Source organism: Kogia breviceps, chromosome 10 (genome assembly GCF_026419965.1).
Source record: "Kogia breviceps isolate mKogBre1 chromosome 10, mKogBre1 haplotype 1, whole genome shotgun sequence".
NCBI classification, from domain to species: domain Eukaryota; kingdom Metazoa; phylum Chordata; class Mammalia; order Artiodactyla; family Physeteridae; genus Kogia; species Kogia breviceps.
In genome coordinates, this window is record NC_081319.1 from 70,548,856 (window position 1) to 70,573,594 (window position 24,739).

The 24,739-nt window shown below is 41.4% G+C and overlaps 2 protein-coding genes across 5 annotated transcripts in view; both read right to left on the reverse strand.

Annotated features, from left to right (window-relative positions):
• Window positions 1–8,848, reverse strand: part of STK38 (serine/threonine kinase 38) — a 44,433-nt gene extending 35,585 nt beyond the window's left edge. The window contains exons 1-2 of one of the 4 annotated variants that reach the window (XR_010835075.1): window positions 8,516–8,798; window positions 3,928–4,060 (exon numbers count right to left, since the gene is read on the reverse strand). Coding sequence is in view for 2 of the 4 variants with exons in the window: in XM_059076377.2 (XP_058932360.1) it covers window positions 3,928–4,058 (131 nt within the window). In the remaining 2 variants the exon portion in view is untranslated. Of the gene's footprint in view, window positions 1–3,927; window positions 4,064–8,515 lie in introns of all 4 variants that reach the window. The other 3 variants (XR_010835076.1, XM_059076377.2, XM_059076378.2) reach the window with 3 other exon arrangements.
• Window positions 8,849–23,362: 14,514 nt separating this feature from the next.
• On the reverse strand, window positions 23,363–24,313 carry LOC131764181 (large ribosomal subunit protein eL39-like). The gene is made up of 2 exons (XM_059077164.1): window positions 24,224–24,313; window positions 23,363–23,542 (listed from the first exon to the last, which is right to left on the reverse strand). Exons 1-2 carry the CDS (start codon window positions 24,311–24,313, stop codon window positions 23,363–23,365), a joined length of 270 nt encoding a protein of 89 aa, XP_058933147.1.
• Window positions 24,314–24,739: the final 426 nt, after the last annotated feature.

Genomic DNA, 24,739 nt, shown 5'->3' on the forward strand with positions numbered 1-24,739 from the left:
AAATGAGGAACAAAAGATGTCTACTCCCACCACTTGAATGTTGAATGTCTACAATTCAACATTGTACCTGAAATCCTAATGTAAAAAGGCAAGAAAAAGAAAGAAAAAGTGTACAGATTGGAAAGGAAGGCATAAAACTCTCTACTTGGCTATGACATGATTGTTTACATAGAAAATCCTAAGGAATCTACATAAAAGCTACTAGAATAAGTAAATTAGCAAGTCACAGGGTATAAGGTCAATATACAAAATTCAGTTATAGTTCTATATGCTAGCAGCAAACAAGTGGAACATGAAATTTTAAATATCCACTTACAACAGCATCAAAAAACTCCAAAAATACTAGGAATAGACAAACAAAAGACATGAAAGACCTCCACCCTAAAACTACAAAATACTGCTCAGAAAAAGTAAAGACCTAACAAAATGGAGAGATAAGCCTCAGAAGATTCAATATTAAGATGTCAGGGTGGGCTTCCCTGGTGGCGCAGTGGTTGAGAGTCTGCCTGCCGATGCAGGGGACACAGGTTCGTGCCCCGGTCCGGGAAGATCCCACATGCCGCGGAGCGGCTGGGCCCGTGAGCTATGGTCGCTGAGCCTGTGCGTCCGGAGCCTGTGCTACGCAACGGGAGAGGCCACAACAGTAAGAGGCCGGCGTACCGCAAAAAAAAAAAAAAAAAAAAAGACGTCAACTCTCCCTCAAACTGATCTACAGATTCAATACAATTACAACCATAATTCCATCAGGCTTTTCTGTAGAAACTGACAAGCTGATTCTAAAATTTATACGGAAATTCAAAGAACCTAGAATATCCAAAGCAATCTTGAAAAAAAACAAGAAAACAAAGTTGAGGACTTACAGTTTCTGACTTCAAAACTTACCACAAAGCTACCGTAATAAGACAATCTGATACTGGCATAGGGACAGACAAATAAATCAACGAAACAGAATACAGAGCCCAGACACAGGTACACAATTACACAGTACTTGATTTTCAAAAGTGCCAAAGCAATCTAATGGGGAAAAGAAAATCTTTGCAACAAATAGTGCTTAAATAACTGGATATCCATAAGGAAAATAAATAAATCTCAAACCCCACCTCATACCATACACACTTATTAACTCAAGATGGATCATATAAATTAAAAACTAAATCTATAAAACTTCCAGAAGAAAACATAAGAGAATATCTTCATGACTTAGGGGTAGGCAAAGGTTTCTTAGAGGTCACAGAATGCAATAACTACAAAAGAAAAAAATGCCAAATTAGATGAACGGGAAAGCCACAGACTGGGAAAACTTTGCAAAACACACCTACGACAAAGGACCAGTATCTAAGATATATAAGGAACTCCTAAACCTCAATGGTCAAAAAATTTGAACAAACACTTCACAAAGGAAAATACACAAATGGCCAAAAAAGCATATAAAGAAAAATGTTCAACATCATTAATTGTCAGAGAAATGCAAATTAAAACAACGAGGGACTCCCCTGGTGGCACAGTGGTTAAGAATCTGCCTGACAATGCAGGGGACCCATGTCCCACATGCCACAGAGCAACTAAGCCCATGCACCACAGCTGCTGAGCCTGCATGCTGGAGCCCACGCGCCTCAACAAGAGAAGCCACTGCACTGAGAGGCCCACGCACTGCAACGAAGAGTGGCCCCCGCTCGCTGCAACTGGAGAAAGCCAGTGCCCAGCAATGAAGACCCAACACAGCCAAAAATAAATAAATTTATTTTTAAAAAAAGAGGGGCTTCCCTGGTGGCACAGTGGTTGAGCGTCCGCCTGCTGATGCAGGGGACACGGGCTCGTGCCCCAGTCCGGGAGTCCCACATGCCGCGGAGTGGCTAGGCCCGTGAGCCATGGCCGTTGAGCCTGCGCGTTCAGAGCCTGTGCTCTGCAACAGGAGAGGCCACAACAGTGAGAGGCCCACGTTCCTCAAAAAAAAAAAAAAAAAAAAAAAAAAAAAAGGAAGAGTTTAAAAATAAAACAACAATGAAATGCCACTAAGCATCCACAAGAATAGCTAAAGTTAAAAGATTGACAACACAAATGTTAAAAATATATATATAAAGCAACTAGAACTCTCATACACTGTTGGTAATATTTTAGAAAAAGGTCTAGCAGTTTCTTATAAAACTAAACATATACCTATGTATGTTTACAAACCAGCCATTCCACTCCTAAATATTTACCTAAGAACTGAAAACAAAAGTTCACAAAAATATCTGTACACAAATGTTCAGAGAAACTTATTCAAAACAGCCCAAAACTTTAAAATGCCCAGATTTTTATAAACAAAAGAATATATAAACAAACTACAGGTAGTCATAAAAGAGAATGGTACTCAGCAATATAAAGTAACAAACTATGCACACAAAAGCAACATGGATGAACCTTGAAAACATTAGGTTGAGTGCAAGATGTCTTATTCAAAAGAATCCATTATACATGTCCCATTTGTAAGGAATAGACAATATTAATCTATGGTAGAAACAAAATCACAACAACCCCAGTGGCCTGGGGTTGAAGGAGAATCTCCAGGGACGAACTTTCTGGGATGATGGTAATATTCTACGTCTTGATAGGGGTTTAAGTTATACAGGTGTATGTATTTGTCAAAACCCCAAAAGTACCCTTAAGGTGGTACATTTCATTTTATGCACATTTTCCACTCTCTTAAAATATATATAGAAAACTCCATTTGTTATACAAGCAGAAATATTCAGAAGTAAAACATATAGACATCTGCAGCATACTCTGAAGTATAAGCAAAAAGTTAAGATGAATTAATGAATGGATAAAGCAATGGATAGATTGATATGTGATAAAACAACAGATGATAATAGTAGAATCTATATGATGTCTGTATGGGTATTCACTGTATAATTCTTTCAACTTTTCTGTACTTCAGAATATTTTCATAATAAAATATTGGGAAAAAATTTTAATTATGAGTTATTACATGGATAGTGCACACTAGATCAGTAACAATAGTTGCTACTGTAATAGGGAAGAACTTTTTGTATTCTATTACAAGTTAATCACTAAAGGGATGTTGCCTAAAAGCCTAAATTATACATAACTGCCCATCTCTGGGAACCCAGGTAATGAGCATTAAGCTAAAACACCTTTGTTTAGTTCACAGGAAACATCCTGACCAGGCCCACCTGTGAATGAATGACTGCAGGGAAGAAGAAATTAACACAACGCCTCTGAAGGCTGATTGGAACCAGGAAATGTTTGACTTTACTCCCTTCTCTTTTAGTACAAAAGGAGCCTCAGGCAAGATGGTTCTTTAGGGGCAAACCACGATCTCGGTTTGCTAGCTTTCTGAATAAAGTCGCTATTTCTTGCCTCAACAACTTGTCTCTAGATTTATTGGTCTGTCCTGCAGTGAGCAGTACAAGATTGGACTCTGTAACACTACAACCCCATTAACTATGTGATTACTGTGTGAAGCACTTTGGTGGGTACTCATATATGTTATATCTAATCCCCACAGCAATCCTGCAAGGCAAGTAGTAGTATCTCCATTTTCCAGATGGGACAGCTGATACGCAGGAAGACTAAGAACTTGTTCCAACCTCATACAGCTACTAAATGGTAAAGGCAGGATTCTAAACCCAGATCTGGCTCCATAAGGTTTGCTCTTTCCATTACATCACACTGCCTTAACAATGAACTCTAAGGTTTGGGCCCAATTAATTTTTTTATACTACCATGAAATTTTATGTTATTGACTAGTAGTAGAAATAAGTGGGTTAATAGCAAGGGCTTTGGAAATCAGTGACACTGTCACTCTACTGTACTCGAATAGGCTATAACAGGGCTGCTGCTATTCTTGTCTCCTTTCAATGTGATTTACGATACTAGACATGGATGCCAAAACCATGACACAATTTTCTCAAAATTCTTTACCTCATTTCTCGTTCTTCATGTTGAGCGATAAGGTTGCTATAAAAATTCTCCAGTGTCACTTTGGTCATTGTCACCCTTTCCTTTGTGTGATTACTCATGGCCGAGCAAGGTGTTGAGCCTGTCATTGCCATGGCTGCTAGAAACAACAAAAAAAAGAGGTATTAGTTTTGGAGTTAGAATCCACCAATTATGCACTCTCTTACTCTATTAGTAGGAATGTAAATTGACCCAAGTTTTCTGGAGGACAAACAACATATAACAAAAAAAAACCAGAATACTTGGTGAAAATAAGTATACATTAATGTTTTTTTGACCCAGAAATATCATCCCTAGTTATAAGGCCTAGAGAAACCATCACACAGGCTCTTAAGGGAACATGCACAAGGATGTGCATTACAGAGGATGTTCACTATGCCATCATCTGTGTTATGAGAAGTTGGAGGCAATTCAGTAAACAAATCATAAATAAAATGTTGTGGATGCATACAAAGAAATACCATACAACAATCAGAAGCCAATCTACCTGTATCTAAAAGCAACATGAATATATCTTTAAAGCATAGTGTTGAATTTTTTAAAAAGAAGAGAACAAGATTACAATACCAGATACATAATTAAGAATATATAACATAGGGGCTTCCCTGGTGGCGCAGTGGTTGAGAATCCGCCTGCCGATGCAGGAGACACGGGTTCGTGCCCTGGTCCGGGAAGATCCCACATGCCGCGGAGCAACTAAGCCCGTGAGCCATGGCCGCTAGGCCTGCGCGTCCGGAGCCTGTGCTCCGCAACGGGAGAGGCCACAACAGTGAGAGGCCCGCATACCGCAAAAAAAAAAAAAAAAAAAAAAAAAAAAAAAAAAAAAAAGAATATATAACATAGACAGTACAATTCTTTCCCATCCAGGAATCTACCTTGAAGAAATTAAAGACCCATAAGGATTCATACACAAAGGAATTCAATGCAGCATTGTAATGACAAAGAAAAACTAGAAGTAACTTGAATAACCAACAACAGAACTGATTAAATTATGGAAAAGTCACAATGAAATTAATATGCAGACAATTAAAATATGCTCAAATGTTTAATGTCAGGTAAAATATTTCCAGTCTAAGTGAAAAAGAATAGGTTAAAAAACAAAATGTAGGGCTTCCCTGGTGGCGCAGTGGTTGAGAATCCGCCTGCCGATGCAGGAGGCACGGGTTCGTGCCCTGGTCCGGGAAGATCCCACATGCCGCGGAGCAACTATGCCCGTGAGCCATGGCCGCTGAGCCTGCGCGTCCGGAGCCTGTGCTCCGCAACGGGAGAGGCCACAACAGTGAGAGGCCCGCATACCGCAAAAAAAAAAAAAAAAAAAAAAAAAAAAAAAAAAAAAATGTATACCATTTTATATGTTTACTGTATATGCACAGAATTATTAGAAATATATATCAAAATGTTATTAGTGGCCTAACTCTAGGTAGTGAAGATACAATAGATCATTTTATTCTTGTTTGTGTTTTCCACATTTTCTATATTTTCTTCAATGAGTGTGTACTATTACCATTAAGTTACCAAGAACTTTTAAATTTACAATTTCTATAGTGTAAAAAACTCTATGACTAAAATTTTCATCTATAGGTATATATGTACTGTGACACGGCTTATGGTTATTTGATAGACATTTACCATCTAGTTGAATTGACAAGTTAAAACAAAGACCTATGATGGAAACAATATTACAAACAAAAAAACCTGAATCATAATTTTAGTGATGGCAGGTATCTTAAAAACAAGAGACCCTAACCTCCTAGTTTTACATATTTGAAAACCGATACCAACAAGGTTTAAATAGCTTACAGAACTTTTTTCCGCCTAAATTTAAATCTCATTTGCCCTAAATAATTTTTGCCAACCTACATTGTCACACCTCGCCAAATTGTTCACCAACCTTGACTTGCTCCAGCATTCGCAATAATGCTCAATATTTTACCCTTATCATGCCTTCCTTCTACAGGACCTGCCTCTAAGTCTATCTTTTCATTCCAATATGAAGCTGAGTAAAAATCAGGAGGGGCCAAGGGCCATTTTCAAGGACTTTTAAATTGTTTTGTAGATTAAATTTAGGCTTTTAAGGAATGTGCAAACACTTATTATTACTAAGAAAACAGGCTTAACATTAAGCAATTTTATAAAAAGATAGGGAAAATCACAAAGAATACTGTCATCAGAGAAAAAAGATTCAAAATCGAGGCTCTACTTCAAACATTTTGATTCATGATGTGCGAAACAATCAGTAATCACAAATTCAAGATACTGAACTCATCTCTACCTTACTATAAAATGTTATTTTTTATGGGAAAGTTTCTGCTAACACCAAAGCAAACTCAAATGTTTTTAGGCTATCAGTAGAATTTTTTTTAAAACCTCTGTTTGGTTTATGAAGCTCGGGTGTGGTTCCTTATTTGTCAGCCTGTACCCCCTCCACCCACAATGAAAACCACATGTACTTTAAGTTTGGTGAAGAAATTTTAAAACCAGATTTAAAAACAAGTCTGAAGCGAGAGAGCCCTTAGTACTCCTCCCTTGTCTGAAAATTTCTGGAGAATGTCTCTGTTTCTTTCTCTCTCTCTCTCTCTCTCTCTCTCTCTCTCTCTCTCTCTATATATATATATATATATATATATATATATTTACATTTTAACAAATGAAATTATTTCCACATAAAAATACAACTAGAGAGTGTTTAAGACAAACAGTGCCTTCCATCCATGTAATAGCCAGTTAGTAAACATACGTTGAGCAAGTTAATGATTTTCAGGTGTCAACAAAGGTAAAGAACAAAATTAAATGTCCATTGACGGGTATATAAAAACTGGGGCACAAAAGTTTTGACCCATTTAAGTCACTACCATGACTTCCTAACCTTTGTAAAAGATCAACAGGAGATTAAGTGCACTCAAAGAAACTCATATAGCAGGCCAACAATGTTCTAGCTGAATGGCTTCCAACCTTCATACAGTCTCTGATGTAATGGCAAAGGTTGCACTGTCCTTCCGTTTGATGATTCTTCAAACCTCCTCCCCGTCCTCTTCCTCCGCTCATGAAAGGGTTAGCCTATTACTAGTGCCCTACAGCAATTTATAGGTTTACTGGGCCAACCAAGTACTTTACAGGGCTTTGCCTAAAGCTTTTGACAATTCAAGCCTTCTTGCCCTGACCTATAGGCCACTAGAGGCCTTTGCCCTATTTGTTTCATTCTCCAACTCAGAATTAAGAAATAATAGGTACGTAAGAAATTCTTAAAAGTTAAAAAAAAATTAAGAAAAGAATGTGATCCTCATAAGTCAGGGCAAACGTTTAAAGAAGATCAAATGAAAACTACTGTTATATTCAATCTAGATAGTTACACATGGTTAACTGATTGACTTTAAAATGGTATCGTTAACTCCATAAATACCCCCTTTTCTCACCAAAATTCTTTATTTCTTTGTGACTGACAACCCAATATTTGGACAATTCAACACTGGGGCTGAGACTATTCCTTAAGAGTTACATATCTAATTTCTTCTACTGAACTAACTGTAACCACTGTACAGCAAGCACCCTATCTTTTACTACTTTTAATATCCTTCCCCATATCATGCACAGTGCTATGCATAGTTAAGTACCTTATAAAAGATCTGCTAAGAAAACACTGGTCTCTTATGTCCATTACCCGGAGCTGAAAATATGTATTTATTACTAGGGTAGGGTTAGGACATGGAATGGTTTTCTATACAAAGTTGGGTAGAGCTGTTCTCGTCTTATGAGGAAGCTGCCATCTAACGCTTGGGTGGACAGTGGAGCCTGTTATTGTGGCGGTGGTTGTTTTGTGCTTAGGGAAACCACATCCACTGCCTGGCTAATTCTAAGTCAGAGCCAAATGGAGCTGAAAGGGAGAGGAAGCACGGGGCTTCTTCACTCCAGCCTTCCTCTGTACACTTCAAAAAGAACAAGTTTCTCTTTGTGTCGTTTAGTCAACTGGGAGATCTGGTCTCTCTACTTGCCGTTCTGCATGCTTTCTCTAAGTCTTTCTGCACAGATTTTGCTCCAAGTTCTTACTGACGTTCCTTCTCCTCTCATCTGAACAGTCTTCACTAAATTTCCCTGTGGTTTAGTCAGCTTCTCTGAAGGCCAACACCCTAAGACTGACCATCAAGAAGGGGGCAGACGCAAAGGTACCAACATCTCTGCCTCACACAACACCTCTCAGGTTCTTAGAAAAAAGACAAGGAGGTGAACATCCATAACGACCGACATCCCGGAGGGCACTGAGCGGTGGCAGGGAGCAGACAACGCAGGCAACACGGAAAGAAAGCCTGGCTTCCCGCCCCAACTGCACACGAAGACAGAGAGGACGGGGTGGGGAGCCTGGGACTGGGAAAACGTGCAGAGGACCGACAAGGAGCCTCTGGAAGACAGGAGGAAGGGGACTGTCAGGAGGGGCCGAAAGGGCAGGGCTGGAAACAGGACGCCAGCGGGAAGGGGAAAACCCCAAAAAGAGTCGGGGGAAGAGGAGAGAAGGAAAAAGCCAGGGATGGACCGAAGACAACAGCAGCTAGACACTCACCAGAGCCCCAGGGGAGGCTGGGCTGGGGGCGGCCGACAGCCGCAAACGCCGGCCGGGCCAGCGGTCTCGACGTGCGGAGAAGCGAAACCCCAGCACCAGCAGCCAGCCGACCTGAGGAGGGGACGGGACGCGTGAGCGTCTCTGAGGTAGGGGCCGAGGGGCGGTTGCAGGTGCGAACAACAGGAAGCGCCCCAACTGCCGGAAAAGACGGCAAGCGGAGGGGCCAAGGCAGCCCAGTCCCGCACGGCTGAGACTACTGGCGCGGCGACCACGGGCCCAGACTGCGCAAGCGTTACTTCCCCGCGAAGCGGCGGGGATTTCAGGTCTGCGCATGCGCGACCCCGCCCCTCCTCGCCTTATTCCAGCAAGTGAGGCTGGGTTGAGCTCGGAAGTGTGAGGTGTGGAGCCTTCTCGGGGTGGGCGGAGCTGGGCTCGGGGGAGGGTCTTTATTTTTTTTTTACGTTTTATTTTGAAATAATTATAAGCTCACAAAAAGTTGCAAAATTAGTACAAAGAGGTCCCTTTTACCCATCACCCACCCAGCTTCCCTCAACATCTTAAATAACTATACTACATTATCAAAACCAGGAAATTAACATTGTCGGGATACAATTGACTAGACCAATGCAATTAACTAGATTACAAGTCTGACTCAGATTTAACCAGTTTGGCATGCACTCATTTGTGCGTGTGCATGTGGGTGCGTGCTCGTGTTCATGTGTAGCTCCATGAAGTTTTATCACCTGTGTAATCTTGGTCCCCCACCTTCTCTTGATTTTCATCATAAATAGGTCCGCTGGAGCCCTTGGCCCCGCCTACTCTTATTTAAAGTGAGGATTAACACGCCTTGCCTTCGATGGGGTTTGGAATCGGATACCGGGAGGGCATCCCAGTGTATACGGAAGAGCCTGCTTTTCAAGGCTACCTAGTCGCTTAGTCCACCCCACACTTTGAGTTAAAGAGGTAACAAGCCTTTGAGCACTCACTGGTTCCTTGAGAGTGGAGTGCAGTGCTCTTAACCGGAAAGTGTCAGACTCCTGGAAGCCAAGATGAGTAAGACATGGTCCCTGCCTGCCTTCAGTAGAGGCCATGTAGGCAGAGAAAGAAGCGTGTGTGCAAGTCATTCATTAGTGTGTTTTGTGATATTAGGGTACCCCCAAGCTCTTGTGTAACTGTGTAAGACCATAGGGCTTAGTTTTATCCTTCAAGCTTGGAGTCCCAGGCTTTGTTTCCTTAATGGTCTTTAAAACATAGGCTTTCCTTGAGTACTTTCATCTTTCTAGACTTCAAAGACTAGTTTCCTTTTGTCTTAGCACACAAAAACCACTTCGCTGGGGCTTCCCTGGTGGCTCAGTGGTTAAGAATCCGCCTGACGATGCAGGGAACTCGGGTTCAAGCTCTGGTCTCGGAAGATCCCACATACCACGGAGCAACTAAGCCCGAGCGCCACAACTACTGAGCCTGTGCTCTAGAGCCCGTGAGCCACAACTACTGAGCCCACGTGCTGCAACTACGGAAGCCCGCGTGCCTAGAGCCTATGCTCCACAACGAGAAGCCACCACAATGAGAAGCCCGCACACCACAACAAAGAGTAGCCCCCGCTCGACGCAACTAAAGAAAGCCCGCGTGCAACGAAGACCTAATGCAGCCACAAATAAATAAATAAATTTATTTTTTTAAAAAAACACTTCACCTTTCATTCTCCTTGCCCAGAGGCCCTTCTCCCTCAGTGCCTTTTGTCAAAGTCCTCCCCATCCTTAACGACTTAGTCACAGTGCCAGATGTTTGCATAGCGCTTTTCAGTGTATAAACCACGTGCAAACACTTAATCTCAGGTGATCCTCACAACTCTTTCCTTCTTCCATTTTTATCGAGGCATAATTGACATACAGCACTGTATAAATTTGTGTACAACATAATGCTTTGACTTACATCATGAAATGATTATCACAATAAGTTTAGTAAACACCCATCATCTCATATAAATACAAAATTTAAAAAACAAAACTTTCATGTATAACGTACAGTAGTGTTAATTATATTTATCATGGTGTGCATTACATCCCTAGTACTAGTGTTATCCTATAACTGGAAGTTTGTACCTTTTGACCACCTTCATCCAACTCCCCCTCCCCACCTCCGGTAACCACAAATCTGATCCTTTTTTCTATGAGTTTGTTCGTTTATTTGTTTTTGAAGTATAATTATATCTACATTATATTAGTTCCTGTTATACAATATACTGTTTCAATATTTCTGTACATTTCAAAATGATATGTCTAATTACAAGTGTCACCATACAAAGATATTACATAGTTATTGACTATATTCTCCACACTGTACATTTCAGACCCATGACATTTATTTTGCAGCTAGACGTTTGTACTTCTCAATCTTCCTCACATTTTTCCCCCACCCACCTCCCCTCTAGCAACCACCTATTTGTTCTCTCTATCTATAACTCTGTTTCTGTTTTATGTTTGTTCATTTATATTTATTTTAGATTCCACATATAAGTGAAATCATACAGTATTTGTCTTTGTCTTTAAATTCCACATATAAGTGAAATCATACAGTATTAGTCTTTGTCGGACTTATTTCACTTAGCATAATACCCTCTAGGTCCATCCATGTTGTTGCAAATGGCAAAATTTTATTCTTTTTCATGGCTGAGTAATATTCATATGCATATGAATATTATACACACACACATACCATCTTCTTTATCCATTCATCTATTGATGGGCACTTAGGTTGCTTCCATATCTTGGCTATTGTAAATAATGCTTCAGTGAACATAGGAATGCGTATATCTTTTCTAATTAGCGTTCTTGTTTTCTTTGGATAAATATCCAGGAGTGGAAGCTGCATCAAATGCTAGTTCTATTTTTTTAATTTTTTGAGAAATCTCCATACTGTTTTCCATAGTGGCTTCACCAATTTACATTCCCACCAATGCATGAGGATTCCCTTCTCTCCACATCCTGTTGTCTTTTTTTTTTTTTTTTTTTGGCTGCATTGAGCCTTCATTGTGGTGTGGTATACGCTCCTCATTGCAGTGGCTTCTCTTGTTGCAGAGCACAGGCTATAGGCACAGGGGCTTCAGTAGTTGCAGCATGCCAGTTCAGCAGTTGTGGCATGCAGGCCCTAGAGTGTGTGGGCTTCAGTAGTTGTGGCTCCCGGGCTCTAGAGCACAGGCTCAGTAGTTGTGGCGCATGGGCTTAGTTGCTCTGCGGCATATGGGATCTTCCCGGACCAGGGCTCAAACCTGTGTCCCCTGCATTGGCAGGTGGATTCTTAACCATTGCACCACCAGGGAAGTCCCCTGCTGTCTTTTTGGAAGCAGCCATTCGATCTTCACAACTCGTTGGCAGGTCTCAAAGGATAAGGTTTTTTTTTTTGTTTTTTTTCTTAACTTTTCAAGATCAAGGTCTTGCCTTTTACTTTTTTTTAAGATTTATTTATTTATTTCTGGCTGTGTTGGGTCTTCGTTGCTGCACTCAGGCTTTTCTCTAGCTGCAGAGAGCAGGGGCTACTCTTCGTTGTGGTGCGCGGGCTACGCTTCGTTGTGGTGCGCGGACTTCTCACTGAGGTGGCCTCTCTTGTTGTGGAGCACAGGATCTAGGCGTGCGGGCTCAGAAGTTGTGGTACATGGGCTTAGTTGCTCTGCGGCATGTGGGATTTTCCCAGACCAGGGCTCGAACCCGTGTCGCCTGCACTGGTAGGCAGATTCTTAACCACTGCGCCACCAGGGAAGTCCTTGCCCTTTACTTTTATTTTTGCTTTTTTTTTCTAACTTATTTATTTTTTTAACTTTTATTTTATATTGGATTATATCTGGTTTACAATGTTGTGTTAGTTTCAGGTATACAGCAAAGTGATTCAGTTATACATATATATATATATTCTTTTTCAAATTCTTCTCTCACTTAGGTTATTATAAAATATTGAGCAATGGGCTTCCCTGGTGGCGCAGTGGTTGAGAGTCCGCCTGCCGATGCAGGGGACGCGGGTTCGTGCCCTGGTCCGGGAGGATCCCACGTGCCGCGGAGCGACTAAGCCCGTGAGCCATGGCCGCTGGGCCTGCGCGTCCGGAGCCTGTGCTCCGCAACGGGAGAGGCCACAACAGTGAGAGGCCCGCATACCGAAAAAAAAAAAAAAAAAAAAAAAAAAAAATATTGAGCAGAGTTCCCTGTATTATACAGTAGGTCCCTGTTGGTTACAAGGGATACGTTTTTAGTGTTAAAGAGAAAACCACAGCCCCAAAATGGCATCACTTGTGCTAAAGCCCATGATAATAAACTTAGATTTAATACCTGATCTAATTGCAGTTTCCACCTTCCCTCGGTAATGTAATCTCAATCGTCCAGGCTGGAATTTTCTGGTCAGCACCAGTGAGGTAATCTGTCACTGTGGAACCTCTCCATCTCCCCCACAACTCCCACAAAGGAAGAAGATGGAATCTGCTTGGTCAAACCTCACCCTTTCCCCAAAATATGGTGATCTGGCCTAAAGCAATTCTTTCTTTTCTTTTGCTAATAGCTTCCTTGCCCAACCCTCCTCCTGACCACAAAAACCTTCCATTTTGTACAACCCATTAGAGCACCTTTCTGTTTACTAGCTGGAATGCTGCCTGATTCATGAAGATTGAACAAAGCCAATAGATCTTCAGATTTACTTGGTGGAAGTTTTGTTTTTTTAACAACAGATAAAGTGACTAACACTTGGGGAAGCAAAGTGACTTGCCTGAATTCTCACAGCTGGGAAGCCAAGTAGTGAAGCAGAGAACCACATTTTTTTTTTTTTAATTTTTTTTTTTGGCTGTGTTGGGTCTTCGTTTCTGTGCGAGGGCTTTCTCCAGTTCCGGCAAGCGGTGGGGGGCGGGGGGGGGCACTCCTCATCGCGGTGTGCCGGCCTCTCACTATCGTGGCCTCTCTTGTTACGGAGCGCAGGCTCCAGAGGTGCAGGCTCAGTAGTTGTGGCTCACGGGCCCAGTTGCTCGGGGGCATGTGGGATCTTCCCAGACCAGGGTTCGAACCTGTGTCCCCTGCATTGGCAGGCAGATTCTCAACCACTGCGCCACCAGGGAAGCCCGGGAACCCCATTTTCTAACTGAAAATTCACTGTTCTTTCTGCTTTCCCCTTTCCTTCCTCTAAAGCCCAGCTCACACCTTATCTTCTCCTTGGAGCCTTCCCAGTTTCAGGAGAGGAATTTTGTTCTCCACTCTCTATAGTCCTATATTAATTTATCTGTATCCCAACTCTAATAAATACTAAAGGTTTCCTCAAAATAGTGTAGCCAAAATATGCTGATCTAGCCTTCATGGACCCAAATGGTGACATTTTACCATGACTCCATTAAGTGTAGTGGACATTTGTCATTCTTTTTGACGACCTAGCTCCTGAATCCCTTTCAAGTATTTCCCACTTCTCACTATCAAAACTGAAAATTACAGGTAGTCTCTTTCCTAGACTCCCTTGCAGCTCGAGAGTGGGCATAAAAACCTAAGTGCCAGCAATCACTTATTCCACCCTGACCCTCTACCTGTAGGTTGGAAATTAGGGTGATCTGATCCTACTCTTGCAGGACTCAGCCTCATTTGCTTCACTCTAAAACTCTGGTCTCGTCAGACCCAGCCCTTATTTTATTTTATTTTATTTTATTTATTTATTTTTGGGCCTTGTGGCATGTGGGATCTTAGTTCCCTGACCAGGGATCAAACCTGTGCCCTCTATAGTGGAAGCAAGGAGTCTTAACCACTGGACCAACAGGAACGACCCTGGCCTTTATTATAAATGTTGATATTTCATTCATCATGGATTTTTTTGCATTAATTTTTATTTTTTTAATATTGCATTAAAATATTACCTAATTACTGATTTTTTGCCACCTTCATAAATCTTATATCAAGGTGAGTATCTGGCTCACCTCACCCTACTCCAGGCCCTGGAAAGATCAGTCTGAATCCATTCTGGTGAGAGTGGTCATGGCTCCATATAATGTCTAGAGACCTCCACAGGGGTCTCATTGGCCAGAATTGCATCACATGGCCACCCTTCCTGGGAGAGCATACTCAGCTTTTTATGATCTGTTAGGGAGGCAGGCAAGGAAAAAAGAGATTAAGAATGTATATTGGCTGATACAGTCAATAATGTTTGCCATGGCAGTATTTATTACTTTGTTGTTCTCTTTTAATCTAATTTACTAATCTAAATGGACAGCAGACATATAGCAGGACCCTTATTAATTGACTTCTGGTTAATGGGAACACTGAAACAGAGTCATTCCCTTTGTATTTTCTATTCTATGTTAACTCTGCCTTCTTATAATTTTTTAAAATAAATTTATTTATGTATTTATTTATTTTTGGCTGCGTTGCGTCTTAGTTGCTGCACGTGGGCTTTCTCTAGTTGCGGCGAGCAGGGGCTACTCTTCGTTGCGGTGCATGGGCTTTTCCTTGCAGTGGCCTCTCGTTGCAGAGCGTGGGCTTTAGGTGTGTGGGCTCAGTAGTTGTGGTGCATGGGCTTAGTTGCTCAGCAGCATGTGGGATCTTCCCAGACCAGGGCTCAAACCTGTGTCCCCTGCATTGGCAGGCAGATTCTTAACCACTGAGCAACCAGGGAAGTCTCTGCCTTCTTATAATTACAATATAATTCACCTAATTCAAGCTTCTCAGTTTTATAACAGATTTCTCTAAAAACTCTTGGAATGAACAACCTTATAGGATACTAAGTTATTCTTCATCCCCCATGGGACTTGAATTACTTGGTTTGAATATTAGCACTTCTTTTGTCTTGCTCCTTTCCCCAGCTTCAGACCCATTAGCCTTTCCCTTCTCTTTAAACTTTGCTCTAAATTGTTTTGTCCCAAAGGAACCACCTGCTTCTCCTCCATCAAGCTGACCTGTGATTGCTTCACCAGCTGAAGCTCAGGCTCTTGGCAAAGACCACAGTCCTCTAGAGAACAGGCGTTTTACCCCCTGGCAGTGTGTGTCCAACCCACTGGGGGCCATGACAGCAATTGCCTCTGAATATTCCCTCCAATTGAGGGAAGGAACTGTGCTTGGTGCCTGCTAGCCCTGGGCTTCTCAAACTTCAACATGCAAACAAATCCCCTGGGATTCAGCTAATATGCAGATTCTGATTCAGAAGTCCTGGGGCTGAGCTGAGATTCTGCATTTCAAAGAAGCTCCCAGGTTATTCTAATGCTGCTGGTCCACATACCTTGGAGTTACAAGCAATTTAAATGTATATCTAAGTGAAAAATATGAAGGGGAAAGTGCCCACAATCCATCATATCTATGTCCCCACCAGGGCAGAGACTGAGGCAAGTGAGGCACCTAGGGTACAGTATTCAAGGAGGCACTCAAGTTCAGGTGTGGCCCCTGTGCTTGCCTGATCCTGAGAGTGCGTTTCCTTACATTGTGAGTCCTAATATCTCACTTGCCCACCCTGTCCCAGCCCCAGCCCTGGTCACTACCAAGTAACATTTTGGTGGGTATCCCTTCAGAGTACTTTCTTACTTTTTAAAAAAACATTATTTTATGTTTTGTTTATTTTAGTGAACTCCATTTAGCAACTACATGGCCTCATCTGACTGAAAGTATCATCGTGGATAATAATGTTTATTTGGGAATATGTTGAGTAGTACATTGAGATTCGCAAATTTCAGTAGAACAAATTAACTGCCAAGAGGTTAGTAGTTTTCCTTTTTTTTTTTTTTTTTTTTTTTGCGGTACGCGGGCCTCTCACCGTTGTGGCCTCTCCCACTGCGGAGCACAGGCTCCGGACGCGCAGGCTCAGCGGCCATGGCTCACGGGCCCAGCCGCTCCGCGGCATGTGGGATCTTCCCGGACCGGGGCACGAACCCACGTCCCCTGCATCGGCAGGAGGACTCTCAACCACTGCGCCACCAGGGAGGCCTTTCCTTTTTCTTTATATCAGTTTCAGGTGTACAGATTACTTTCTAATACACGCATAAACACATATGGGATCATACTGTATATGATTATACTGTGCGTAATTATACCTACGATATTTCACATGCAGTATTATACCCTTATTATCTGTCCATTTATATCTGTTATGATATTTTAAAATCCTCAAGCTCTGACAACTTAATCCCAATAAATTCATTTAATAATCCTTTTCCTCAGAAATGTGCATAGTTGGGACTTCCCTGGTGGTCCAGTGGTTAAGAATCCACCTTCTAATGCAGGGGACGGGGGATCAATCCCTGGTCGGGGAACTAAGATCCCACATGCCACGGGGCAACTAAGCCCATGTGCCGCAACTACTGAGCCTTTGTGCCACAACTAGAGAGCACACCTGCCACAACTACAGAGCCCACGTACTCCGGAGCCCGCGCGCTGCAACGAAGAACCCAAGTACCGCAACTAAGACCCAACACAGCCAAAAATAAATAAATTAATAATAAATATTTTAAAAAGAAATGTGTGTAGTTGCACAACATTGTAAATTAACTATATTTCAATTTAAAAAAATGTGCATAGTTACCTTCTCTGAGTGGAAGAATTATGAGTGGTTATTATTTCTTTCTTATACTTTTCTGTACTTTCCAAATTTCCATATTGGACCCACATAACTTTTAATTTAGTTTTTATTTTTATCAAAGTAATTCACATATGGACTTTAAAAAGACCAAATGATCTACAAGATTTATAATGATAAACAGCAGCTCCTTGCCCACCCATTCCCACTGGAGTCAATCAGCAAGCAGCTGCTTTCAATGCTTTTAGTTGTTTCTTCTGCTATTTATCTCCTTGTTTCTAAAATTGCTTTTTCTCAAATTTTCAATTTTAGATATTTTTTAACTTCCTCAGTGAAGATGAGGATTTGACTTACTTACACCACAACTTCCATATAACTTCTTCCACCACTGTCATTTTCCTTAAACTGATATTCAGCATTTATTCTCCAAAGAAGATATACAGAGGGCCAACAGGCACATGAAAAGATGCTCAACATTGCTAATTATTAGAGAAATGCAAATCAAAACTACAATGAGGTATCACCTCACACCAGGCAGAATGGCCATCATCAAAAAGTCTACAAAATAATAAATGCTGAAGAGGATGTGGAGAAAAGGGAGCCCTCCTACACTGTTGGTGGGAATGTAAATTGGTGCAGCCATTATGGAGAACAGTATGGAGTTTCCTTAAAAAAACTAAAAACAGAGTTACCACATGATCCTGCAATGTCACTCCTGGGCATATATCTGGAAAAGACAAAAACTATAATTCGAAAAGATGCCTGCACCCCACTTGATAGCAGCACTGCTTACAATAGCCAAGACATGAAAGCAACCTAAGTGTCCATTGACAGATGAATAAATAAAGAAGATGTGGTAAATATATACAATGGAATATTACTCAGCCATAAAAAGGAAATAGTGCCATTTGAAGCAACATGGATGGACCTAGAGATTATCATACCAAGTGAAGTAAGTCAGACAGAGAAAGACAATATCATATGATATCACTTATACGTGGAATCTTAAAAAATGATACAAATGAACTTATTTACAAAACAGAAACAGACTCACAGATATACAAAACAAATTTATGGTTACCAAAGAGGAAAGAGGAGGAATAAATTAGGAGCTTGGGATTAATAGATACACACTACTATATATAAAATAGATAAACAGCAAGGATCTACTGTGTAGCACAGGGAACTGTATTCAATATCTTGTAATAACCTATAATGGAAAAGAATCTGAAAAAGAATATATATGTATTTCTTATATATATATATGTAAAACTTTGCTGTACACCTGAAACTAACACATTGTTAATCAGCTATACTTCGATAAAAAAATTTTTTTAATTCAGTGTTTATAACTGAACCAAATGAGGCAGAATAATTACTCTGTCTTCTTTGCCACTTTTTGTTTTCTCTGGAGTTAACAATTGCTTCAATTTTTTCCCTTGCATAGTTTTATTTTAAAGTATCTATCACTGACTTATCTGCAAGCTCTCTGCCAAACTGGAAAGCTTGTATCAGATTATGATCAAACAGCTCCATTTTTTTCTCTAGGGTCCTCTTTCCTAGAGCCCTCTGTATTAATCAGGCTTCTCCAGAGAAACAGAAGCAATAGGGTAAAGAGAGAAAGAGACAGGTTTGTTTTAAGCATTGTGGGGGCTGGCAAATTCTAAATCTGTAGGGCAGGCTGGAAACTCAGGCAAGAGTTGATGTTGTAGTCTTAAATCTGAAATCCACAGGGTAGCCCAGTAGGCTGGAAATTCAGGCAGGATTTCTATGTCGTCATCTTGATGCAAAATTCCTTCTTCCTTTGGAAACCTCAGCCTTTGCCCATAAGGCTTTCAACTGACTGAATGAGACCCACCCACATTATGGAGGGTAATCTGCTTAACTTAACAGTCAAGTAATTATAAATGTTAATAATATTTAAAATATACATTCACGGCAACATCTAGACTAATGTTTGACCAAACTGGGCATCATAACCTAGCCAAATTGACACATAAAATTAACCATCACACCCTCCATTATCCTAAGTAATCTCTCTCCCATCATGTTTATTTTTTTTCTCTTTGGTGTTTCCTTCCCACTTAATTTCATGGCCTTCTCTTTAAATTTCAACCATAGCAACAGTTAATATTTCCCAGTCAAATTAAGGCAACCCATCAAAGAACTGGTGCTAAGGTAGACGGCGTGGGCGGGAGAGTCAGTGGGTACTTCCTCCATCCCCATCCAGCTGCCTTCTCATCTCCATGTCTTTCTCACTGACCCAGGAGAGCACGAGGGGACAGCAGATACTATGGGGTAACTGCCAATAACGAAGGCTGGTCAGGAGAAAAAGAACTTATTTGCAGCTGCAATTCTTCAGGGAAGTGTTAGTATAATCAGCTGGCCCTGCAATAGCCACCTGACTGGTCATTTTTATCTTAATGCTTAGGCCACAAACCTGAAAACCCAAAGAAAGCGCTAAATGTAAAAGTAGCTTTTCATATTGTTTCTTGATTTCAGACTTACAGACATGCCAACACATAGTACAACGATAGTTTTGATCATATGATTTTGCCTGCTTAGAGTCTTTCTTTAAACTAAATGCTTAATGATGAGGCCAAAATAATTGAGAAGTCTTAAGAAATACAGATTTTAAATTAATTTTTTCCAAGTGACTCGGTCTGTGTGTGGGGGGAGGGGGGGGTGAGTGATGAGTCAATGTTTCTTTGGGAATTGAGGGTGGAAAAATCTCAAAAACAAATGCAGGATGTGAAGTGGGGCAGGTCCAGCACCCAAATAATGCATAAACTTTTCCTACCTGCCTGTTTGGGAGTAAAAACATTAGGAGGGAGGGAATTAAACAAACCTTTTGCAGCAAGGAGAGAAAGAGTACTATAATTTCTGAACAAAAAGAGTGACAGAAACAAATTTCCCAAAGCAAAAATAGATCTGACCTCATTGTGCTTAGACGAGAAATTTCCTGTAAAACAAGGGAGTTTCTGAGGCTCCCACTGTTGAAAGGTTTTTTTTCAATTGGTGGGGTGGAGAGCTGCATGAATCACAAGACTCTCAGGCTCCCTTAGGAATGTGTTCAATCTTCCCATGTTTGCAGAAGCCCCAGAACTGTCCTAACTGCCAAATGATAGCTGATCTCATGTATTCCCTAAAAGTAGAGGTATGCGAATCCCACTTGTTCTAAGTAAAGGTAATAGGACACGCTAAAGTTTTGCATATGCATAAGGTTGGAAAATGCTAGGTTAAGTAAAATTAAGTGTTTCTTTTTTTCACTTTATTTTTTTTTGGCTGCGCCACATGGCTTGCAGGATCTCAGTTTCCCAACCAGGGAGTGAACCCAGCCACGGCAGTGAAAATGCCAAGTCCTAACACGTGGGCCGCCAGGGAATTCCCTATATGAGTTTCTTTATTGCAGGATTTCTTAGGTCCTTTAATACCATTGTGATTCTCCATTGGGAACGTTTATTGTACAGGATACCCCAAATTCATTTGACATGTTTCATGGAGCACTAATTAACATTTCCCTAAACTAGTGCTCTGAAGAACACAGATCTAAATAGTCATCATCAGGGTGCGTGCGTGCGTGCGTGTGTGTGTGTGTGTGTGTGTGTGTGTGGTCGTAGAAGACAAGGGCCAAGAAGATCACTTGCTAGTTCTTGTTGTAACTTCAGGTCAAAGGAGCAAAAGGTGACAACAGTCCATAGCCATTTCCTGGCCTTGAAAAATGATCTCATAAATTCCCTTTTAGTTCTAAATTGCTAACAACTGTTTCAGACTCCAGTCATATCAGAGAACCTAGAGATCACTTCATCTAATCCTTCCATTTTACAGATGTGAAAACCAGCCTAAGGAGAGGAATTAAGTTGCCCGGAGTCACAGGTGAATTAAGTTGCAAAGTTCGGTTAGAACCAGCTTACCTGTCTTCCTGTCCATTGATCTTTGTCCTGCTCTGTGGTGCCTCTTCATATGACTGAATCCACAAACTAGCAAGGGGCTGTTACTGTATGATTTTGACAAATCTGTCTGTAATCAAAAACAAGATCTAAGGCCAGCTAATGGCCCATGTTATCTCAAACAAATCTCAATATGACAAAATAACTCCGACTGTCACGGGCATTTGAAGCAGCAGGGTTTGACCTGTGGTTTCAACACCAGATTCTTAATTTATTTCTGAGCCCATAGCCTCCTAATGTCTTCCTTGAAAACCGAATTGTAAGTCATGTAGATGTCAATGGTCCATCTCTCTTTTAAATAGGTTTGTATTATTCAAAAAAATAGTTCAAAGATTATAAAAGGTTCAAAGTGAAAAATTTCATTCCTACCCCTGTCTCCCACCCTCCCATTTCTCATCTTCCCTCTCCATATAGTTAGCCATTGGTATTAGTGTTTTGTGTATCCTTTCTTCATATCTTCATGCAGATATGGATAGAGAGACTATTTTTTCTCCCTTATTTACACAAAATGGCATTATCTCTTTGTTGGGCACAACTCTTCCCCTTTAGCCTTAGTCTCCTGATTTAGAAAAAAGAGGATTGGGGCTTCCCTGGTGGCGCAGTGGTTAAAAATCCCCTGCAAGGGCTTCCCTGGTGGCGCAGTGGTTGAGAGTCCTCCTGCCGATGCAGGGGACACAGGTTCGTGCCCCGGTCCAGGAAGATCCCACAGGCCGCGGGGTGGCTAGGCCCGTGAGCCATGGTCGCTGAGCTTGTGCGTCCAGAGCCTGTGCTCCGCAAGGGGAGAGGCCACAACAGTGAGAGGCCCACGTACCACACACACACAAAAAGATCTGCCTGCCAATGCAGGGCACATGGGTCGGAACCCTGGTCCGGGAAGATCCTACATGCCACGGAGCAACTAAGCCCATGCGCCACAGCTACTGAGCCTGTGCTCTAGAGCCCGTGAGCCACAACAACTGAGCCCATGTGCCACAATTACTGAAGCCCACGCACCTAGAGCCCATGATCTACAACAAGAAAAGACACCGCAATGAGAAGTCCATGCACCGCAACTAGAGAAAGCCCGCACGCAGCAACAAAGACCCAACGCAGCCAAGAATAAATAAATAAGTTTATTTTTTAAAAAAATCCCACTTGGTAATGGTATATAATCCTTTTTAAAAAAATAAGAAAGAAGAAAAGAAAGAAGAGGATTGTACCAACTCTCTCCAGTGTCCCTTCTCTCTGACATTCTGAGACGCTGGGAATGCTTCTGAGCGTTGACACTTGACAATGTTTGGCCTTTTGGAAAGTCACACTTTAATGGCTGGTTTTGTTGGTGACCTCAAATTTAGAGCACTCAGGGTGTGGCTTGCAGACTCTGGTATTTCATGTTTTAAGAAAATCCAATACACAAATGTCAACATTTCCAAAGCAAATTAGGGAATGACTGTTTGTATTACAAACGAACCTTGCATAATGATTCACCAAAGGCATCTTTTATGTATTTACATATATTTATTTATTAAATAAATAATACTTGGTACAACATTCGAAAGAGTGTACAATACAAACTCTCTGCCTTGATCCCAGGTCACTGAGCTCTCCTCCCCATGGGCCACCTTTGTCACCAGTGTCTTGTTTTCTTCCGTATTCTTTGTATACGCAGACATATCTGTATAGATCCCTTTCTGAGAAGAACACTCTAAACGCATGGCTTTGCACTTTGTACTTTTCACTGAAAAAGATATCTCGGAAATCCTTGCACATCAGGACAAGTAGAACTGCCTCATTCTTTTTTTAAGGGTTGTATAATTTTCAGTGATGGATATACAAAAATAAATTAATCTAAAAGGGGTCGTTAGGGAATTCCCTGGCGGTCCAGTGGTTAGGACTTGGCACTTTCATTGCCCGGGCCCGGTTTCAATCCCTGGTGGAGGAACTAGATCCTGTAATAATAATATAATAATAATAATGATGATGATGATGAAAGGGGTCATTCTTTTTTAACAGTGAACTCCATTCGTCCATGCATAACCTGATTTAATCCCTAAAGTCCTGTTTTCAGTTGCACTCTGTTATAGGAACGAGATTCTCTCAGGGTGCTTCCATTTCTGTGCAAACAGAGAAACAGAGCAGGAATCAGTGCCTACGGACGAACTTGTGCCAAACAGAAGCTCACAGTTTTCACCTCCTAAATATTTTTTTTCTTTTTTTTTTCCAACAAAAGGTCTCACATATTTATTTCTGAGCCAACCTACTAGTGCAGAAATGTAGAAACGAAGAGAAAAATCATTTTCCCAATAAAACACATCCAGCTATCCCAATAGTGATGTTTTCAGAGTGATATGGTAAGAAGCAAGTGACTTGATACAGAATAAATGTGTGCCATCTCATGTGTGATTTGTTATAGAGCCAGCTTGATTCTTCTCCAACGTCTCCTCTTGGAGTTATATCTGATTTTATTACCAGTTTTCATCCGAATCCACTGGGGAATGGGACGATTGTGCTTCTGTTTCTTAGCCAGGAATTGCTTGATCCTGAAAGTCTTGTGAGAAGATATGGTGAAGAAGAGAGTCCTCACCTCCTAAATCTTAAAGTTGAATTTCAGACTGCTTCAAGATCCTCAAAGTTTAATCTCTCTCTCTCTCTCTCTCTCTCTTTTTTTTTTGGCTGTGCCACGTGGCTTGCAGGATCTTAGTTTCCTGACCAGGAATTCAACCCAGGCCCCACTGCAGTGGAAGCACGGAGTCCTAACCACTGGACTGCCAGGGAACTCCCCTCAAAGCTTAATCTTCCTAATTTTTAGAATAAGTTTTTCCCTCTCCTAATTTTTACAATAAGCCCCTTTCTCTCTCTCCACCTGCTCCTCATTACTGAAGCTGAACAAACTAATGTAGCATTTTTATTTAAGCACCGAGCTTTTGACACCTGCCTCATTCTCTGAGGCTCTGGTGACCTCTAGCAGCTCTTAGCCCGGGCAGTCCCCAGCTCTGCCCTCATAACAAGAAAACTTCTCTACAGTCGTACTCAGTTAATATACGATTGATTGGTTGGTTGAATGACATAATCAGGCACTATATACTCAATAAATAGTAGTATTATGATTATATCCTCTATCTGGTATTTTTTGTGCCCCAACTCAAAGAAAGAAGACATGACATCCATGAATATTTTATAATCCTAATCCTAGTTGACCTCTTATTTCACTTCAAATACTCACTTCTCTTAGTTCTGTGACATGACCTTCTCCTGCTTTTCTTCCTACCTTCTGAGTTTCCTTTGCTGATTCTTCTTCCTCTACTGGGCCTTTCCCCCCAAGTTTGGCTCTTTGTCCTCTCCTTTCTCGCTGAGGCATGTCAATGACTCCTGGGACTCCAGAGACAAACACTGTGTTCTGATGAACGCCAGATGGATGTTTTCAGCCCATATCCCTCTCTGAGCTCCAGACCCATGAATCCAACTGCCTCCCTGTCATCTCTTCCTGAACTGACTGAGATGAAGCCTCTGCCACCTAGAGGAATGAGAGCTCAAAACAAAAATAAAGGTACCGGGATGTAAGGTTTTGCTGGCACATCGGGAATTTGTACCAACTCTACTAGCTATTTCAGATCTCTTCTATCTTTTTCAATTCTTTGATTTTACTAACCCTTCCCCTCCACTGACCCACCCCAATTAGCAGATCCTGTCTCCTCCCACTTCACAGAGGCCATTAGACAGCTCCCTCACCTCTGCCACCAAATCTACGATTTCTCCAGCCTTTTCTCCACCTATTTAGGCCAAT

Coding starts and splice junctions, on each gene's coding strand:
- LOC131764181 (XM_059077164.1), bottom strand. CDS start 24,313: ATGCCTCAGCGAGAAAGGAGAGGACAAAGAGCCAAACTTGGGGGGAAA. Junction 23,543..24,223: donor CAGCAAAGGAAACTCAGAAG/GTAGGAAGAAAA, acceptor TTTAAGATTTAG/GAGGTGAGGACTCTCTTCTT.